The sequence below is a fragment of the Neolamprologus multifasciatus genome, chromosome 5 (assembly GCF_963576455.1).
Source record: "Neolamprologus multifasciatus chromosome 5, fNeoMul1.2, whole genome shotgun sequence".
NCBI lineage: Eukaryota > Metazoa > Chordata > Actinopteri > Cichliformes > Cichlidae > Neolamprologus > Neolamprologus multifasciatus.
Window position 1 is genome coordinate 17,908,223 of NC_140443.1, and position 18,537 is coordinate 17,926,759.

Here is an 18,537-nt window from a genome sequence, read left to right on the forward strand (position 1 = left end):
TAAATATTGTATTTTGTGACAATTAACATTTTAAATGCTAACAATATTTGTTCTTATAGCATATAGATTCTTCTCTTGTGTTTTTGTGTGTTTAGTTTCATTGGTTGTACTATTTCCTGTGCCAAAAAATCTAATCCAGCGCTTTAACAACTGCACTGCCATCTGTAGAAGCCAAGCCTGCCCCCTCCCCCCTCTCCATAGAGGAAATGATTTAACAAGACAAGGCTCAATTCACTTAAAACAAATGTAAAAGAGTAAAAGGGGAAGTGGATTCATCTCAAAATTGACAAAACCAGCAAAAAAGAGAAATAGCTGGCAACCTTGAATGAACAATAATTAACAGTTAAAATTACTCAATATAATAACTCAGTAAGACGTGTGAGTTGACCCCTGTCTTGTTCATGGATAACTTTACTAAAGTCATACAGATTAAAATGCATTGTGAACATCAACATCAAGAATGTCTCGACATCGTATTATGGTCACATTTAACAATAACTACTTACATTTAACTTGCACTACTCAGTAATTTGTACATTGGATTCTGTCAATTTGAACATAGTAAAATGATAGTAATGCATCCTAACTGTATGGCTTTAGTGAAGCATTAAGCAGTTTCATGTCTGTTTTATACTGTAAGACCTGTTCGGGTTTGTATTTATGTGTTTCTGTCCGAATAGAGTCTTTTTTATTTCCATGTACCAAAAAAGATTGTATATAAAATGTCTCAGATGACCTGTGTGTCATGGGCTTTTTTTTTTTCTTTTTTTTTTAGAAATTCTCCTCAGCTACCAAACATCAAAGAAAATAAACCTTGTAGGACTTCAGCAAGAACTCAGATAGATCAATCGCGACTTTTACTTAATGACACTTTTTAAAAAAGTAAATGTGTCTTAAATCCTACCTCTATATTATACCATACTATATTATATATGCTTTACTAAATCTAGTAAGTAAAATGCAAGAGGGAAATAGGCACCATTTCCTTTCTTATACGTTTAATAAAAACCCATGGATTTTCATTGTACTGTACAACAGTTTTTAGCCTATCTTTGTTTAAAAAACAAAAATACTTACCTTTCTCATATTGTTATTATGTTTTCATAAGCTCAAATGCATATATTTAGCAAGGATTTGTGCAATGGTGTTGTAGTGTTTCTGCTAAAAATACGTCAAAACTGAAAAAAACTTGACAGGCATTGATGCGCTACACTGTTTTCTCCTTTCAGAGACTTACGGTGTGCTGAAACAGGCAATTACTGTAAATTAGTAAATACAATATATTATATAATAATCCGCACGTCACATTGCCACATGCCAGCCCCAGATCTCAGTGAGGTGTGAGTGTTCTGCAAATTGAAACACAACACAGTTTACAGTGTGCAGTAAGCAGAAAATAGCATTACCATGTCTCTGTAGTTGGGGTAGAAGGTCTGATCAATGAGCGGGAACTTATCTGAACCCAACCTCTTCTGATTGTTGATCAGCTGGGAAAACTAGAGGATAAGAAAAAAAGAGAGAAGCAGCAATATGGTGCACACGTAAGAAATATATGCAGATTAATCATATAGTAATAATGTTATAATGCTTGCACTCTGTTAGGTGTTTATTCTACACGAGTCTCCTAACTGACAACTTAAAAAAAATCGTACAATTACGATTTAGAGTGATTAAAATACTCTTTAGATAATTGCAGCTGTAAATTTGTGTTGTTGAAATTGCTTACAGCCCAAGGTTTGTCACAGAGGTTGTAGATGGAGTCCAGAGAGTTGACTGAGGGGATGCCAGCATACTGAAGACCAATGATTAAGTTCCTAAAATCCTCGTTTTGGGCCATGCTGAAGGCATGCTGGCGCACCAACACAAAGTCAGGCCTGAATGACCTGGAATGCAAAAATAAAGGCAGGTGAATAAAGAATAAATGGATAGGTTTGGTTTCTAGGTGTTCTGTGCTTATATTCACGAGTTCTTGTGTGATCAAAGCCACAGAAAAGCGACATGAGGGTGTTGCTGTTTTTATTAAAATAAAACCAGAGGGCATAAGGTGCACTTTTGGATGGAAAACGACAAAGATTATGAAAAAGTAAGTAAACTCGCACAGCTACAAAACAAATGTGTAAGCTTAGGTTTATCCATGAACAAAAAATCATCTTTGAAGCACTCTTATGAGAGAATCTTTTCTTTGAATAATACATGAAGAACTTTGAAGGTAAAAGAAGTCTCATGTACTTAATTGAAATTAAATGTATCACATTATGTGTACAGTAAAATGACACAGCCCACTGATAAGCATTACCAGCAACTCAAAACATCACAGTTATCTTCTGTGTCCACACGGAGAGTGAGAAAGGTTTGTTTTGCTTTGTGTGGAGTCTCTACTTGGATGTTTCAAACAGTCAGTTTGGATGAAAACTTGTGGATCTGGAAGCCCTTTAAGAAAATTGAGCAGTTGCTCTTGGGTGAAATGACCTTTCATGTTTGAATACATTACCTAAAGCATGAGCAGATTATAAAAGGGGGCAGGAGATAGTTAACTAAACACATACCCATTAAATTACTGTATATAAAAGTTTCTCTCAGGAAGGATCTTAGAATTAGTTTAAACACTATAATTAGTCGTTTAATAATAACTCGAGTCTTGTTTTGAGCATTTAATCAATCAACAAAAAAAAATCTGCTTTTACTTCTTTGCCACTGCTAAACAGAGATTAACACGGACACAATTTTATCGATACCCGTGCAATTGTTAGTTCTGCTTAGAGTTCTGATTCTTTATTGATTGATTTCTGTGTGGAAAAAATGCAAACTGTTTTCTACTGCAGAAACCGAATAGGAAAAAAAGGTCTCCATTTAAAAGCTCCACTGCAATAAACCTGACATCTTTGTTTTGCTGTCAGAAAAAGTCCCAGCATTGATAAAGGGAAACATTACGTTTGAAACATTAAACACTATATTTGCCAATAAAAACATATTCAAAAGTAACCAATCAACAATGTAGTAACTCTAAATTATGACATATTTCTCTTATATTCCTCCCCTTCATAAAATTTTGGACAACCCAAATACTTTGCTACTTAAATTAGCTGCTAGAAAACAGTGAGTTTTGCTACTTGTGTCTCACCTTGTTTTTTCTTGGTATAACATTGAAACCTCAACCTTACACACATTCTGTCCTGCTGGGAAATCCCATCACGGCAGGTGAAAATGAAGGTGGTGAAAATACTACTGTCAGAGAGGTGGCTGTGCACAGTTAACAGTGATGAGGACTGCAGTGCATTAAAATCTAACTACTGAGAGGTAATGAGAGATTGTTATGCACAAGTGAAAAGAAATAAATGCTAAATTGCAGAGAGTAATATGTTCCCAGTGGGTTTTTTATTGATTTAAAGTCCTTTTTAAATTTTCTGTAATATTCTACATTTGAAACTGTGTAGGTCTCCATACAAAAAACACCCACAGCACTGAAGCTCAGAGAAGCAATTTATGACCAGAGGGTTAAGGTCAGAAACAATATTCAGTGCAGTTCAACTCACTGAATGGCTGAAGCTGACAGGACATGACTCCTGTTATTTTTTCTTTTGTCCCTGCATGCACGTATGACAGCGAGGGAATGTGAGGAAAAGCAGAGAGAGAGGTGTGAGAAAGACTACAGTGAAGAAAGAGATGTAGAGAGGAGTGAAAGGAGACAGACAGAGAGTGAAAACTCTGCCGCAGTGTGACCACCACCAGCTCTTCATGCACTGAGAATACTAATCAGACACTCCAACAAACTAAAGGACTCTGGTGGAGAGGACAGAGCAATTAATGTGACTGTAACCTCTTCATTACTGGCAGTAAGGCTCATCAGTACTACCCTCATTCGATGTTGCCAAGAAAGCCACAGCAATCCAAACAAGCTTTCAGTATGAAATGACACTAAAGCGATGGTTGTCACATGTATAAACGATGTATTCACATAGATGCAACATGCACAATTTGAAAACGAATATGCAGACGTTAGGCATACTCTGGCCATGCATGCACTGGGTTTTTGGAGCAAGCCAATCCCACTCAGGTAAAGTGGAGATGAGACAGAGCTTACATTTCTTATTATCTTTTTATTTTTTCTGTCTACAAACCCACCCGCTAGTAATTTATGCATAAATTCCAACTCACATACATCCTTGTAGTGTACTGCTTTGTATTGAGTCACTCACTTTTACCATTATCCCTAATATTAGTACTATTCGTATATCTTTATTTATAGATTGTTTTGTCACTGCCAGGATCATTGACCCAAGCCCTTTCAGGTTATCCTTAGTTTCTTTTGTTTGAGATTCCATAAGTGAACCACACCAACCCAAAGTTCATCTTCTGTGCTTTAGAAACTTCTTCCAGGATATTGTCTTGGCAGTTTGTCCAATAATTAAATAGAAGAGCAATTTTTTAAATGGCGAAATTATGGCATGTGCCCATTTATTTGTGGCTAAATATGGGAGTGGAAATGAGGCTTAAACGACTGAGAACAATGACTGAGATTTATAAAAGAGGGCCTTTTAAATATAGCCCTTTTTAGCCTTTGAGCACATTTATTTGTGACTCTAAATATAAATTCTTTGAACTCAAAAAGATGATTATTTAGAAATAAATAGTAATTTCTTCAATAAAGCAAACAAAAGTCAGACAAAACACAAAACACAAAACATTTTTAATGGCCTCTTGAAGACTTCTCATCAAATAGCATGATTCCTTTAGTGGAGCGTTGTCCTGTTTAGCCTGAAATCCTATGTGTGTGGCTAAGCATATGGATGCACTCCATGTACGCACCACAACAATTAGCAAAAGAGATTCAGTTTTTCCTGGATAAGCAGACCCAAAATGGTTCAGATCACAAACGATCAATGAGTTGTTTGTGATCTAATTGATTGTGATCAATTACTGAAATTGCTGTAATAGACTTTGCCACGTTAGCTGTTTTTCGGGGAGTTTCACATACTGATGCTATGAATACTGACTATGGCTAACGTGCATTAACATACATTAAAAAATAAGCAATTAAATCCAAATTTTGGTTTGTGTGTCTGAGTATGTGGAGGCTAGCTACGCATACATGCACTGAAGAGTTTGCCAAATGCTCTGTGAGTACTGCTAAAATACCACCCAAATGCAAAAAGTGCAAAGTGTTTCAACATAAATAATGAGAAAACAAAACTTTTTCTTATTGCTTCATTTTCCATACATAACAATTAAAAACAAAACAAAAAAACAAAACAAAACAGAAATTGTTCAGTAAAGACAGTATAGATGTAGATTGTGCAGTGGTAAAGTCTAGATATAAAAGATCTTCGGGGATCGAGGTTACTTAGCAACGCAGTATCTGAGCAGTTAGGAACTCCCCGCTTTGACTTGAAATCAATGAACACGCTGTAATTACAGAATCAATTGTAGGTGCATTCAGGTCGAAAAACTGTGCATCACACAGGCAGACAGCAAGACACACTGAGGTTTATGTTGGAAACTCGTTCATCGCCTCCACACAAAGAATAAGACTTCCGTAGACATGACACAGCTGGGACAGACGAGTGTGAATCATTCTGCCCGCAGTAATTTAAAGTCTGATTTACTCCACATGATCTTCAGCATTTGGCCCTGGTCATTGTGTGAGCATGTGCAGGCCAGCCCATCATAAAACTAATGCTACACCCTTCATTTCCTGTTGGTTTTTTGCTTGTTTTACACCAGTAGGAGCTACCGTCTTGCTTAATGAGTCCCAGTCTTCAGCCAGGACACTGGTGTCTCTGTCAGTGTGGTTTGTGGTGTGTGAGCATGTCTACAGTATAGGCAAATCTACTGTACCGCCCTGCGGGTGATGGTTGTGGTCATACGCCTCTGCTCTTTTTCCACTGATCAGAGCTTTCAGTAAACAATGTTCATTCTTTCCAAATGCACTCTGAAGCTTTTCTGTCTTACAGAAACGACGCTAACTGATGCATAAATGTGGTAAATCAGGGCTAAAACTGTAAGTTTGCTCTTGCCCTTTCACAAGGATTCAAAGTGGTGGTAATTTTCCAAGGACTTATTTGTGTTAAGTGGCTGTAATTTAAGAGGAGAATCATTTGTGTCACGTGCAGCGCTGTGCCTGGTGCTCCTTTGTGTGCCCTTGCAACAGCAGTAAAACTACAAAGTTTGGTGATTTTGTGAAGATGGTGTAGGTTTGGCTTCATGGCATTACTGTAGGCAAAGTTAGTTAATGGTTACAGCTGCATTGTGTTTGCCATCAAAAGCTCTTGTTGCTTACTGGTGCACTTCATGTGCGTTTACTATTTTCTGTGAGAACCAAGGTGAAATTATCTCACAAAGACCTCACAAATGTCATTTACACTGTTTATGAATTTGTGTTGTTTCTGATGAACACCATACCACACAATGTCCTGCTCCTGTCTCTCTTTATGTTTTGTTTCACTTTCAGTAACATCAGGAAAAGATGAATGACACCGAAAGCTAAAGCAATGCTGACAGGTGTCTTGCTGGTAAGTTACAGAGTGGGTAGAAGTCAAGTTGGGGTTTTTTTTCGTATGCACTGTCGTCATTTACACTGTTTATGAATTTGTGTTTTTTCTCTTTCCAGTTTGGGATTATTCCTGTTCAATTTTACTCATTAGGATAATGATGTTTTAACAATTACTCTGTCTCTATGTGTGTGACAGTGTCTGTGTACGTGTGATGCTGACCTGACAACTTTGGTCCCGCCCCTGATGACCTGCATGTCCACATTACAGGTCCCGTTTGAATGTGAGACGAGGTTGATCTCTGAGAACTCAGCCTACGTGGCGAAGGAGAAAAGAAGATAATTTAATCAGCTATGCAATGTTGATACAATCTGATGCTTATGATTGGTTATTTGTGCTTTTAATAAATAACATTGTTTTATTGTTGAAGGTTTTTTGCAGGAAATTCTGTCCAATGTGCTATTTCTCTCTCTCATAAAGCTACTTTCACAGCATGCACATTGAATGAATTTGAATGAATGAGTCATGGTGCAATCAAAACAAACAATTTAAAAAAAAAATTGCACTTTTATCAAATGTCCTTAAACGACACTTTTCAACCTCACAGACTTTTCCTGCTGTTATTTACTTACGCAGTCATGTTGTGTTATGCAGCGTAAATAAACCGTGTGCTTGTGCAGCAAAACAATGTACATGGCTGCTCTTTGGTGTGGTCGAAAAAACAGCGAAGATCTGTCTGTGACTCATAGCTGCCGACTTCTGTCTCCACTGGTGTCTATTTCACATCTGTGGTGAGGCTTGAGGTTGTAATTTAACTGTCAACATCTATTAGGTGTGAAACTGTTTGGTGTGAAACCCCAGAGAATAGTCATCTCAAATGCAGTAACCGAGCACTGCAAAAGGATTTTCTGGTTAGTTGGCTGAACCAATATGAAACCACTGCGACGGCCAAATCCTACATCTGAAACAACGTGAGCAAAAATAACTGTACAGCCTAATACACAGGTCCCGTATAATTTTACTGTACTTTTTTTTGTTTTACAAGTCTAGCCAACTGTTCATGCGTGGACACTCACTTTACTGGACAAAGGAGAAGACAGATGAGGACAATAAAATTTTATGATGTTTAAAAAACAAAGTAAATCAATGTAAATCCATATATATATACAAAATATATACAAAAAAGTTGATTATTTTTCAAGTTTTCCTCACCAAAACACCTCAAAAATTTTTTAGTGTACGTGAAGGTTACATAAGAAAATGTGGCCAAATCAAACAGCTTTGTTTACAAGGTCATCAGCAACATTAGATTTCAACATTAGAGGGACGTCATGTCTTGACAGCAGCTGTATGTGTTAATGTTAAGGTTTAGTTTGCTATGAGGTGACACTATGAGTATCCTGGGGGTAAATGTTAACACCATCAACCTCATATGTTGTTTGACGATGCTATCACTATGGTGTGAAGCAGGTAATATTTACCAGGTTCACACAATCTTGTGTTTAGCCTGTTAGCATTCTAAAATGTTTATCAGCATAATATGACCTAGTGGCTTAAAATACTACTGATGTTTACAGTAATATTTCTAGTTTTCCAAGAGATTTAAGCTAAACTAAAGAGAAAACTTAAATTCCTCTCAGATCATTACAGCTGCGAAAAGGATCTTCTGTTGTTATTAATAATGATACTCAATAGAATATCAGTTCACTTTGATGACTGGCATCTCTTTTCTGTAGCATCACATATTTATTAAATCCAGCATGATACCTGCTCCACTTTGATGTCATATTCCCCAAGGACCTTCTTTCCTCGAAACACTTTGCCCCTGCAAAAGAAGAGAAGTGTTTTAGTTTGCTATTGCACACACCAAACCTCTCAGTTGTCTATGCTGCCCTCTACTGGACAATATAGCTGCTGTGGCACAAATGGGAGACAGAAAATGGAGGCCTTTGTTTGTGTACTTCTAATGGCCAAACTTTCTCATATTTGCATGACGAAGCATATTTTAATGAGCCTTTGTGAACATATTACAAAAGATACAGTAGATAAGAAGGCCATGCTGAAACTGCAGCTGGTCTCATCACACATGGTGGTGACGTTAAATTTTGATCCAAACTGTAAAACATTTTGCAGTTTGGATGATAAATGCTTCCAATAAGTGTGTTGTTCGATGTTTACGTACTAATATCTCAGCCGCCAATCGCTCAAGAGTGACGTAGAAATAGATTGCAAGTAAACACAAACAGGCAGACAGATGGAGAGCAGGCAGGAAAAGACAGACAGGCACAGAGAATGAGAAGAGCAATAGAGGCACACAGACCGACAGCCAAAACACAAGCAGGATGTTTTTTATTATACACAGGCATCACAAATGGATCGCAGAGTGTTTACTGCACATCCATCATCAAACCGTACACTGACTCTTAAAAAAAAAGCAATAACCAAGAACATGAATCAAAAACAGCAGACATGTTTTGGAAGTCGCATCTGATAGCTTTTCTTTATGAGTCTTCACCAAATTTATTATGAAATACTTTGTGAGATGTCTTTTCAGGAAACTCCAGGAGACGAGATGCATCTAAAAAGATGGAGAAGTGAGTTCTCCAAACACATTTGGATCCCGGGTAAAAAGACTCCCTCTCTAATCTCACTCCTAATTGAACCTCCTTCAATTATTCATTCAAACAGCCATCCTCGGCAAATACTATGCCAGCTCATGTACCACAATTTAACATGACATCAGATTGCACACGCACACATGGCTCCTCTCTGTGCTGTCAATTAAAAATATTTGCAGGGTTTTTTTTTCCACATAACCTCACAGGGACCTCGTGTAATGCGGCACGCAGGCATCTGGTTCGTTAGTGTGGTTCATTAGGATTAGACCATCTGTGAGAGAAACACTTTGAGGATATGATGCCTTAACTTCTGACAAACAATAACCACACCAACAAAATTGGTGACCTTATAACTGCAGCAATATATCTTTATTAGCCCTACTAGAAATTGATCGTTTTAGTGTGTGTCTCAGCACAGGCAGCTGATTAAACACACTGCAGTGGTGACACCCATGAATTCACCACTGAAGCCTCTACTACATCGTGAAAAATGACCACCGCATGCCACGCATCATACTTATGAATGAAAAATGTCATCACTTCCCACAGCAATAACTCAACAAGTTACACCACAGTGCCTCCAAACAGAGTATTGAGAGTCAAACATAGCTGGTGCCTCTGCTGCTGTATGGGTTTAGGAGCAAATGAGGGTTCAGTATGTGTTCAGTATCTGGTGCATGAAGCAAACAATACACAGAGATATGCAATACCAGGGCAACACACTAATGGACAATTATAGAGCTCTACTGAAAGACAGCTGATGGAGCCTCTTTGTTTAATTCCATTAAAAAGCATCATGCTGCTGTCACATAGCAAAATGCAGGACGTGCACATAAATATCCTCAACTGAGCTGTAAGTGAATTTCTGGGAGTGAACTTTTACTGGATATGAACAAAGATGACCTGTACATTCAATGTGTGTGTGATGACAAAATGTTACTGTATCAGATGTCCACAAAGCTGTATTACTGCAATTTATTCTCAGTAAAAATTCACCACTGACACTGTCACACTTAAGTAGCAAAAGTAAATGCAAACAGGCGACTTTTTACATATCCAGCACACAAGCAGCGACCTTAGCCTGCATCTAGTTATGTGTTCATGCAACTCGATATATCCTGTATTCACTTGTGCTATTTGCCACTACTTAGAGGAAATGTCTAATTATTTAGCAGCTAAATCCTCCACAGTGTAATTCACCTACATCTTTGCTGCTTGCTATGGCTGAAAATTAGTTTGGCAGGCTAGTAAATATATCTATAACATAGCTTTAAATATTGCACAGTGCAAATGCTTAGCTGGAACATACAGTTCAATGGTTTGCATTACCTGAAGCTAAAACTACTTGGTTCTCAAATAATGCAACAATCATGCATGTAACACAGCTTAGGGTAGCTTAAAACCACGTTGAAAAGAGGTAAGGTTTTTGCCTCACCTAGTGGAAAAAAAGCAGTTTCACTTGCAAGTCAAAGTAAACCACTGTAGGTCAGTAGGAGGAAGTTACCCTTTACACACGACCCAGTTTCCAGCAAACCCAGAATAGTATACAATAAGATAGAAGGCATAAAGGTAGAAACAATGCTTTGCCAGCACAGACTTACAGTGGCTTGCAAAAGTATTTGGCCCCCCATGAACTTTCCCACATTTTGTCACATTACAGCCACAAACATGAATCAATTTTATTGGAATTCCACGTGAAAGACCAATACAAAGTGGTGTACACGTGAGAAGTGGAACGAAAATCATACATGATTCCAAACATTTTTTACAAATAAATAAATGAAAAGTGGGGTGTGTGTAATTATTCATCCCCCTGAGTCAAAACTTTGTAGAACCACCTTTTGCTGCAATTACAGCCTCCAGTCTTTTAGGGTATGTCTCTACCAGCTTTGCACATCTAGCGATTGAAATTCTTGCCCATTCTTCTTTGCAAAACCGCTCCAGCTCAGTCAGATTAGATGGACAGCATTTGTGAACAGCAGTTTTCAGATCTTGCCACAGATTCTCGATTGGATTTAGACACCAGACAGGTCAGGGATAAAGTTATTGAGAAATTTAAAGCAGGCTTAGGCTACAAAAAGATTTCCCAAGCCTTGAACATCCCACGGAGCACTGTTCAAGCGATCATTCAGAAATGGAAGAAGTATGGAACAACTGTAAACCTACCAAGACAAGGCCGTCCATACTTCTTCCATTTCTGAATGATCGAGGGAGGATGTATATTATGAAGAGAAGAGGGCCTAAAACTGAGCCTTGAGGTACACCAGAGGTGACGGGGAATAGACGAGAGCGTAATGATCTTAGTTGAATAAACTGTGAACGGTCGAGGAGATATGATTGAAACCAGGCGAGGGGTGTGTCAGAGATGCCGAGAGAGAAAAGTCTGCTTAGAAGTACAGAGTGAGAAATGGTGTCGAAGGCTGAACTCAGATCTAAAAGGACGAGAATGGTGAGAAAACCAGAGTCAGCTCCGATTAGAAGATCTTTAGTGACTTTAAGCAAAGCAGTTTCTCTACTGTGACATGAGCGAAAACCAGATTGAAAATGTGGAAAAGTTCAAGGGGGCCGAATACTTTTGCAAGCCACTGTATGCACCCTCAGGCAAAGACTGTTATATTGAAAGCTTTCTCTCTGTTACATCCATTCAAGCCTCTGTTTCCTTCAGCATAATGAGCAGTCTCAGGGGGCAGATAGTGTGACTAGTTCTGTTAGGCTAAAGGATGCCATACATCCCAAGGCTGCCAAAAACAAATCATCTCTGACAGGTTATTCCTAAGTTTTCATGTATTTATTACATAACATCCACTAATGTCTTAAAAAATAAACACATATAGTTGAGCAGAGTCTAATAGTGTTGCCCAGAGACACACACCCACTGCTGCTTTGTTATTCTAGAGAAAACCGAAAAGTGTGTTCAATCCATCAGCAGTGACGGACTACTCGGCATTAAAGTGCACTGCAGCAGAGATCAACATTATGAGGAAATATGTACAGAGCAATTCCCCAAAAGTCTATTAGCTTGTGTTAAAGCAACAATTCAATGTAAATTAAATTTTACATTGAACCCCACCATCAAACTGTGTAAACAACATTTATTGTTAATATTGATCTCTCTGATCTCTCTCTCTCTTTCTATATATATATATATATATATATATGTGTATATATATATATATATATATATACACACACACACACACACACATATAGATATATATAGATATATAGATATATATGCATTAAGACTGTGGTAGACATTATCAAAATGAGCCTAACAGACAAAGATAGAAGAACAAATGACAAAAAAATGGGTTGTTTTGTAAAATGTAAATAAAAACATAATGCGTATATTTGCAGATTTGCAGATCTCATAAACTCATATTTTATTCACAATGTATTAAATGTTTATGAAAAACATGAGCTCATTTTCAATTTTATGGCAGCAACATCTCTCATGGGGGAAGCAAAAGGCTGGAAAGGTAAGTGGCACTGAAAAGAAACAGTTGGAGGAACATTTAGGAACTAATTAGGTTAATTGGTAGCAGGTCAGTGACATGATTGGATATAAAAAAGAGTTGTGGCAAGGCAAAAGCAGGCTGTATGTGTGTCATGCTGGGGTCTGTTAACACATGCAAGTGTTACAAAGAACTTCTTAGAATGGCAGTTTCTCAGTAGTAAAGATGGGCTGTCACGTTTGGAGAATGAAGATGTGCGGACCCAGATGCAAGGACAAAGGAAAACCGCATTTCAATAACAAACAGAGCCATTTATTTAGGCTGATTAAATAACAGGAGAAACAAAAACTGTATAAGGCACACAGATTAAACAGTACAACATGACAAAGAACAGAAGCAAAGTGAGGGTCTGAAGACACAAGAACTAATCGGAAAATTGGAAACATAAGGTAACCAGACACAGCTGAAACTGATCAAGAATGACAAGACACAGGATGTAAACCCAGGAACAAGCCACAGAAGAAAACAGCTACCAAAATACAACAGGCGAACATCGAACAGCGAGATGGAGACTTAACAAGACACGGGGGAAGAAAAGTGAGGCAGCATATAATTGAAACCCAAGAAATGAGTTTACAGCTCAGAAACTAGATTGCAAAATGTGGCTCAAACTAAGGCAAGATTCAGATACTGAAGCTTTTTACTGCTACATAAAAAGCTCAAAGCACCATAACTGCAAGAATCCAAATTTGACTAGAAATAAAGCAAAGCTAACAACAAAAGCCATCAACATTATCGTCATCATTAGACGCTTATGATCTCAGGCAGCACTGTGTTAAAAACCTTCATGGTTCCATCATGGAAATCAAAGCATGGGTTCATGAACACTTGCAGAAATTTGTGAACACAGTTCACTGTGTAATCCATAAATGTGGACATTGAGGCAAAAGGAAACTATTCTTTGGTCATACAAATTGAAATGTGAAATTATTTTTGGAAACATATATGCTGCCTGCTCCAGTCTAAAGAACAGAGAGACTGCTTGTTATCAGTACTCAGTTCAAAAGCCTACATCTGCTCCAGCATGCATCAGAGCCTATAGAATTAGCAGTTTGCACATCTGGAAAGGCACCATCAGTGCTGAAAGGTATATACAGGTTCTAGAGCAACATATGCTCTCATTCAAACGATATCTTTTTCAGGGAAGACCTTTTATATTATAGCACGAAAATGCTAAACTGTTTACTGCATTTATCACAACAGCAGGGCTTCACAGAAGACTCCAGGTGGCCTCACCAATTGAAAACATTTGAAGAATACAATGTCCCAAAATTGTTGAGCAGCTAAAATCCTATGTCGGGCAGAAATGGGACAACAATCCTCTCCCAAAGGTCCAGCAGCTGGTTTCCTCAGTTCCCAGACATTTACTGCTGTAAAAAATTGAAGGGATGCGACACATTTGGCACATTTTGTTTGTTTAAACATTTGATATGTTTTCTATATCACAGATAAAATATGAATTTATGAGATCTGCAAATCATTGCATTCTGTTCTTATTTACATTTTATACAGCATCTCCAAATTTGGGGAATTGTCTTTGTAAAAGTAAATGTAAGCTTCAACTCATGAACATCAGCCAAATGCATCTGAAGTAAGTTTCTAATGGATTAAGTTGATAAGAGTTAGGGATAAAAGAAATGTCTGCATGGTTACATAATAGTCGAATGGCTTCAATTTAGTAAAAAGAGAAGCGATGCACAGTAGCAATTAGTAATGGTTCTGTGTTAAGTGGATGTGTTACTGAAATTGTGAACTTCTGGAACAGATGCAGATATTTCTATGATGTTTTTAACTGTAGAAATGACTCTGTGGGAACCTCATATTCAGCTCAGGACACCATTTGTCTGCAAATTTTAGCAATGCAGTCCATTATAAAATGTTACTATCTCAAATGACATAGATGGTTTAGATGCATATTTTGTGAACTACAGTAACAGCAGGCCAAATTATCGAGGACTTTTTACTGGTCTAAATGTAATGGTTGAGCTCATTTTTCTACAATCATTTAATATGATTCCACTTTTGCTATTGATTGGTGGAGTCCATGAGTCTGCAGCAGCCTGTGGAAATTAAGCCTTTCAAATCAATGCATGGTAATGGCAGAGAGACAACAATAAGGAGAGGAAAAGATGACAAAGACAGATGAGAGCAAAAGGCAAAGAAATGAGTGCCAGCAGTATTGCAGATGGGGATACAACGAGTAGATTTAAAATAAAGAAAACATGTTATAGCTCTAGCATCACGCTCTGCATACTTCTGCTAAAAAGTCAGATAGTAGTAGATTTTTCAGTTCTTAAAGTTTTTACTCTGCTCTTAGGCTCCAAGGCACAGAAGAGAGAAACTTCACACCAAAAGACACACACTTCACGTCTGGTTGCTAAAAGGTCATGAAATAGACAGGACCATTTCAACAAATATCTACCCTGAAAGATGTATACATGGCCTAAAGTCCTGTATCATACAATGAAATTTACTTGGCAAGTATACAGTCAATAATCGTGGTATAATGACTGTATCTGCTGCCTATTATATCCTATTACACATACACATATAAACATTATGATAGAAAGTGTTCCTTGGCACTCTATTTCTCCACTCTTTTCTCTCCTATTTTAGCTGTTGTTTACCCTTCAGAGGCATTTGTCCACCTCTCACTCAGTAGTTTTGATAATTGATTCAGTGTGTAGGTGCATCCAAAAGATGCAAGAAAACAAGAGTTGTGCACGAGTGATCATGCAAGGTACTTTGTGTTAAGTGTCAAAATATTATATTGCTGACATATTTGCCTACCAGTAGAGAAGACAGAGAAAAAGTTGTCAAGTTATGCAAACACTTTGAAAAGAACAAAGCTGTGATTTTAATAAATGAAAGCTGATCTACTGTAGTTTCATATGATCAAGAATGCTTTAATTTTTACAACATGACTGCTGTCCCTTCTTTTGTTGTGGCAATCCGAGCCAGTATTCGCCTTTGCCTCTACTGGATCTACACTTGAGATTGTGGAAATCAAGATTCTGGCTGCTGGGTAGAAGGGTATTATAAGTGTCTGTTCAAGTGTAGTGAGAGACAGCTGGTGCAAACAGACAATGTAGGTGCATGAAAATGAAACACAGGGATCGGTGAACTTTGCAGGCTGTACACCAAGAATTCATTTCCAGTCTCTATGGAAACTTTCGGACTACATCCTGAGTATAAGTTATTGTGTCATATGGTGGAAAGATGAATAAATAGCATCATCTGAAGTCATCATCTGTGTTTATGTTAGACTACCAAGGAAAGGTGTGAGAAAACAGAAATCCTTAACAGGATATAACTGGAGTATGTATTTATACACTCTTGTTCAAAAAGGGATACCCGCTATTTTGTCATGTTAAACTGTAGATTTCATACAGTGGTGTTTACGACTCCAATTACAGAGCAATGCAAACTGGCTCTAACCACAATATAATGAAACCCTGGTGTATAACTGAGCATGAGGACAGTTCCTCTGAGCCAAAAAGACTGTCTTCAAAAAGACACCGCACAGGTCCTCACAGGCAGCTTCATTAAATACCAGTAAACAATAGACTGTGCTCATTATTGATTAATTATTGTTGGATGAAATAAAATCCTCAAAGGTACACTATATTTCACGTTGAAGAAAAACAGTCTGCTTTCCTTTAAATGCACTAAAATTCAAAACAATATTTGATAAACATTGAATGAATACAAAATACAGTTAAGTGAAAAATACTTAATGGAACTCTATGCAGTACTGGGAAAACTGGGAAAAAGTACACGCCTACTTCTTCCATATGAATTAAGAGAGTAAATCACCTGATCATCAGCAAGTGTGACCACACCTATAAAAGCAGAAGTTGTGGTTGTTTGCTGGTCTGGAGCACTCAGGCGTGTGTGTTAACACAGAAAGAAGAGAAAAGAGAAAGCCTTCTCCTCGGAACTTCTCTCTAAAAACCTAACATGGCAACATGGCTTCGGCCTTCAAAGTTTTGGAACAATTTTCTTTCGACAGATGAGACCAAAGTGGAGATGTGTGCCCATGATGCACTGCACCGTGTTTGGTGAAAACCAAACACAGCACAGTAGTGGAGGGATGATGATTTGGGATTGTTTCACAGCCACAGAACCTGAGCATCTTGCAGACATTGAGTTGACAATGACCTCCTCTGTGTACCAAAGTATTCTAGAGTTAAATGTAAGGATGTGATAAAGCTTAGTAGAAACTGAATGATGATACAGGACAAAGATCTGAAGCACAGCAACAATTCTACAAAAAAATAAGTGAAAAAGAAAAGGAGCAAAATTTTGTGATGTCCTAATCATAGTCCAGACCTTAACCTGACTTAAATGTAGTCCCAAGACTTTAAGAGAGCTGTGCATAAACGAATATCCACAAACTCCAGTGAACTGAAGCAACATTGTAAAGTGTGATATTAGAGTCTGATCAAGTCATACAAAAAATAATTACTTCAAGTTATTGCTGCTAAAAGTGGCTCTGCAGGGTACAGAATCATGAAATGAACTTGGTTATACAAAACAGTTCTTAGAGACCTGTGAAAACCTTTTTTTTTACATTACTTTATATAATATTAGGATTTTTTTCCCATTTTTTACAAGTATACTTGTCTATTTGATCTTTAATTTTTCTTTGACACTGCTCACACTGATTTATCATAATCTATCAATTTAGTTTCCAAGCTTTGTCTGACCATGTTGTGACAAGCAGCTTTCTGATGACTCATGCTAGTCGAGAAGGCCACAGTAAATCACTAAGAAACTCACAGACACTGACAAGGCATGAATAGGCAAACATAATTTACTCTCCTGCCTTTCTCTCACTAAGCAGGGTATCAGTATTTTTCACTGACACTCCGTGCTCTTGCTCAATGTTAAAATTGGTCAGGAGAGCCAGACCTTTGATAGGCTGTGCTGATGGAACAGACACAGCATAGAAACCTTTGAATCAGTGGTATTGACTTGTACATTTTTGCCTTGAGGTGTGGATGTCGCTTGAATTATTTAGCCGCGGACCAGGGGGGCTGTAACCCCTCCTGCTATCATCCTCCTTCAGTGAGCCCTACAGGAAAGCAGATATCCCAGAGACTGAAGCTCATTTGTGTGTCTAGAAACCACTGCATGTTGTGGAAAGCAGGTCATATGATAAATTATGGCTCCTCTGATTTCAATTAGATACAGAATATTGAAAGTATTAGAATTTACAGGAAAATGGTTTCAATATGTTTGCTGTTCGGGTTTTAATTTAAAATGGAGAAATAAATTTTAGATACATTTTTCTTTTGAAGTTTTTTGGGACAGCAGTGAAATAACTGTCAGTGAGTGATAACTGTTTCGTTGCTGATGGAAGCAACAACATGACGAATGCAGAGGCATACGTGAGCTTTCTGTTTGTTCCAACTCTGTGCATCAGAAATAGGTACCATTCACAGCAAATACACAACCAAAGCCAAAGTAATCAAATAGCTTCTTAGGAGTGGATTGCCTGGGCTAGCTGACCCTTAATCTGATTGTGTAGCAGCCCACTTCAAGACCAGGTTGAAGGAGACTCCACGACACGCAGGTGGCTGCATGGAGAGGGTCGATGTGACGTTGATTTATGTACATAAATTTGATAAAATATGATTGTTTGACTTGACTTGTCCAATTACTTCTGAAGTCCCAAACACTGTATAAACTAAAAATACACTTTATTCGGTTCTAATGCAAACCAACACAAAATAAAGCTTATATTTCTTTTTAAAATTGTATGCACTTAAGCACAGAACCTGAAAAAATACATATAACCAAATATTTATGGTCTGCTCTACGCTTGTACATTTTCTTCAGTAGTGTGATAAATGGGGCTGGAGATGTGTTTATGTCCATGCAGCAGAAGAGGACTTATCTCTGTGGTTTTGC

The 18,537-nt window shown here is 37.7% G+C and overlaps 1 protein-coding gene across 1 annotated transcript in view; it reads right to left on the reverse strand.

Moving 5' to 3' along the window:
- Positions 1–18,537, reverse strand: part of syn2b (synapsin IIb) — an 83,820-nt gene that overhangs the window by 25,673 nt on the left and 39,610 nt on the right. Inside the window, exons 2-5 of the mRNA XM_085160673.1 lie at positions 8,256–8,313; positions 6,711–6,802; positions 1,727–1,883; positions 1,407–1,496 (exon numbers count right to left, since the gene is read on the reverse strand). Of these exons, the coding sequence (XP_085016799.1) occupies positions 1,407–1,496; positions 1,727–1,883; positions 6,711–6,802; positions 8,256–8,313 (397 nt within the window). The remainder of the gene's footprint in view (positions 1–1,406; positions 1,497–1,726; positions 1,884–6,710; positions 6,803–8,255; positions 8,314–18,537) is intronic.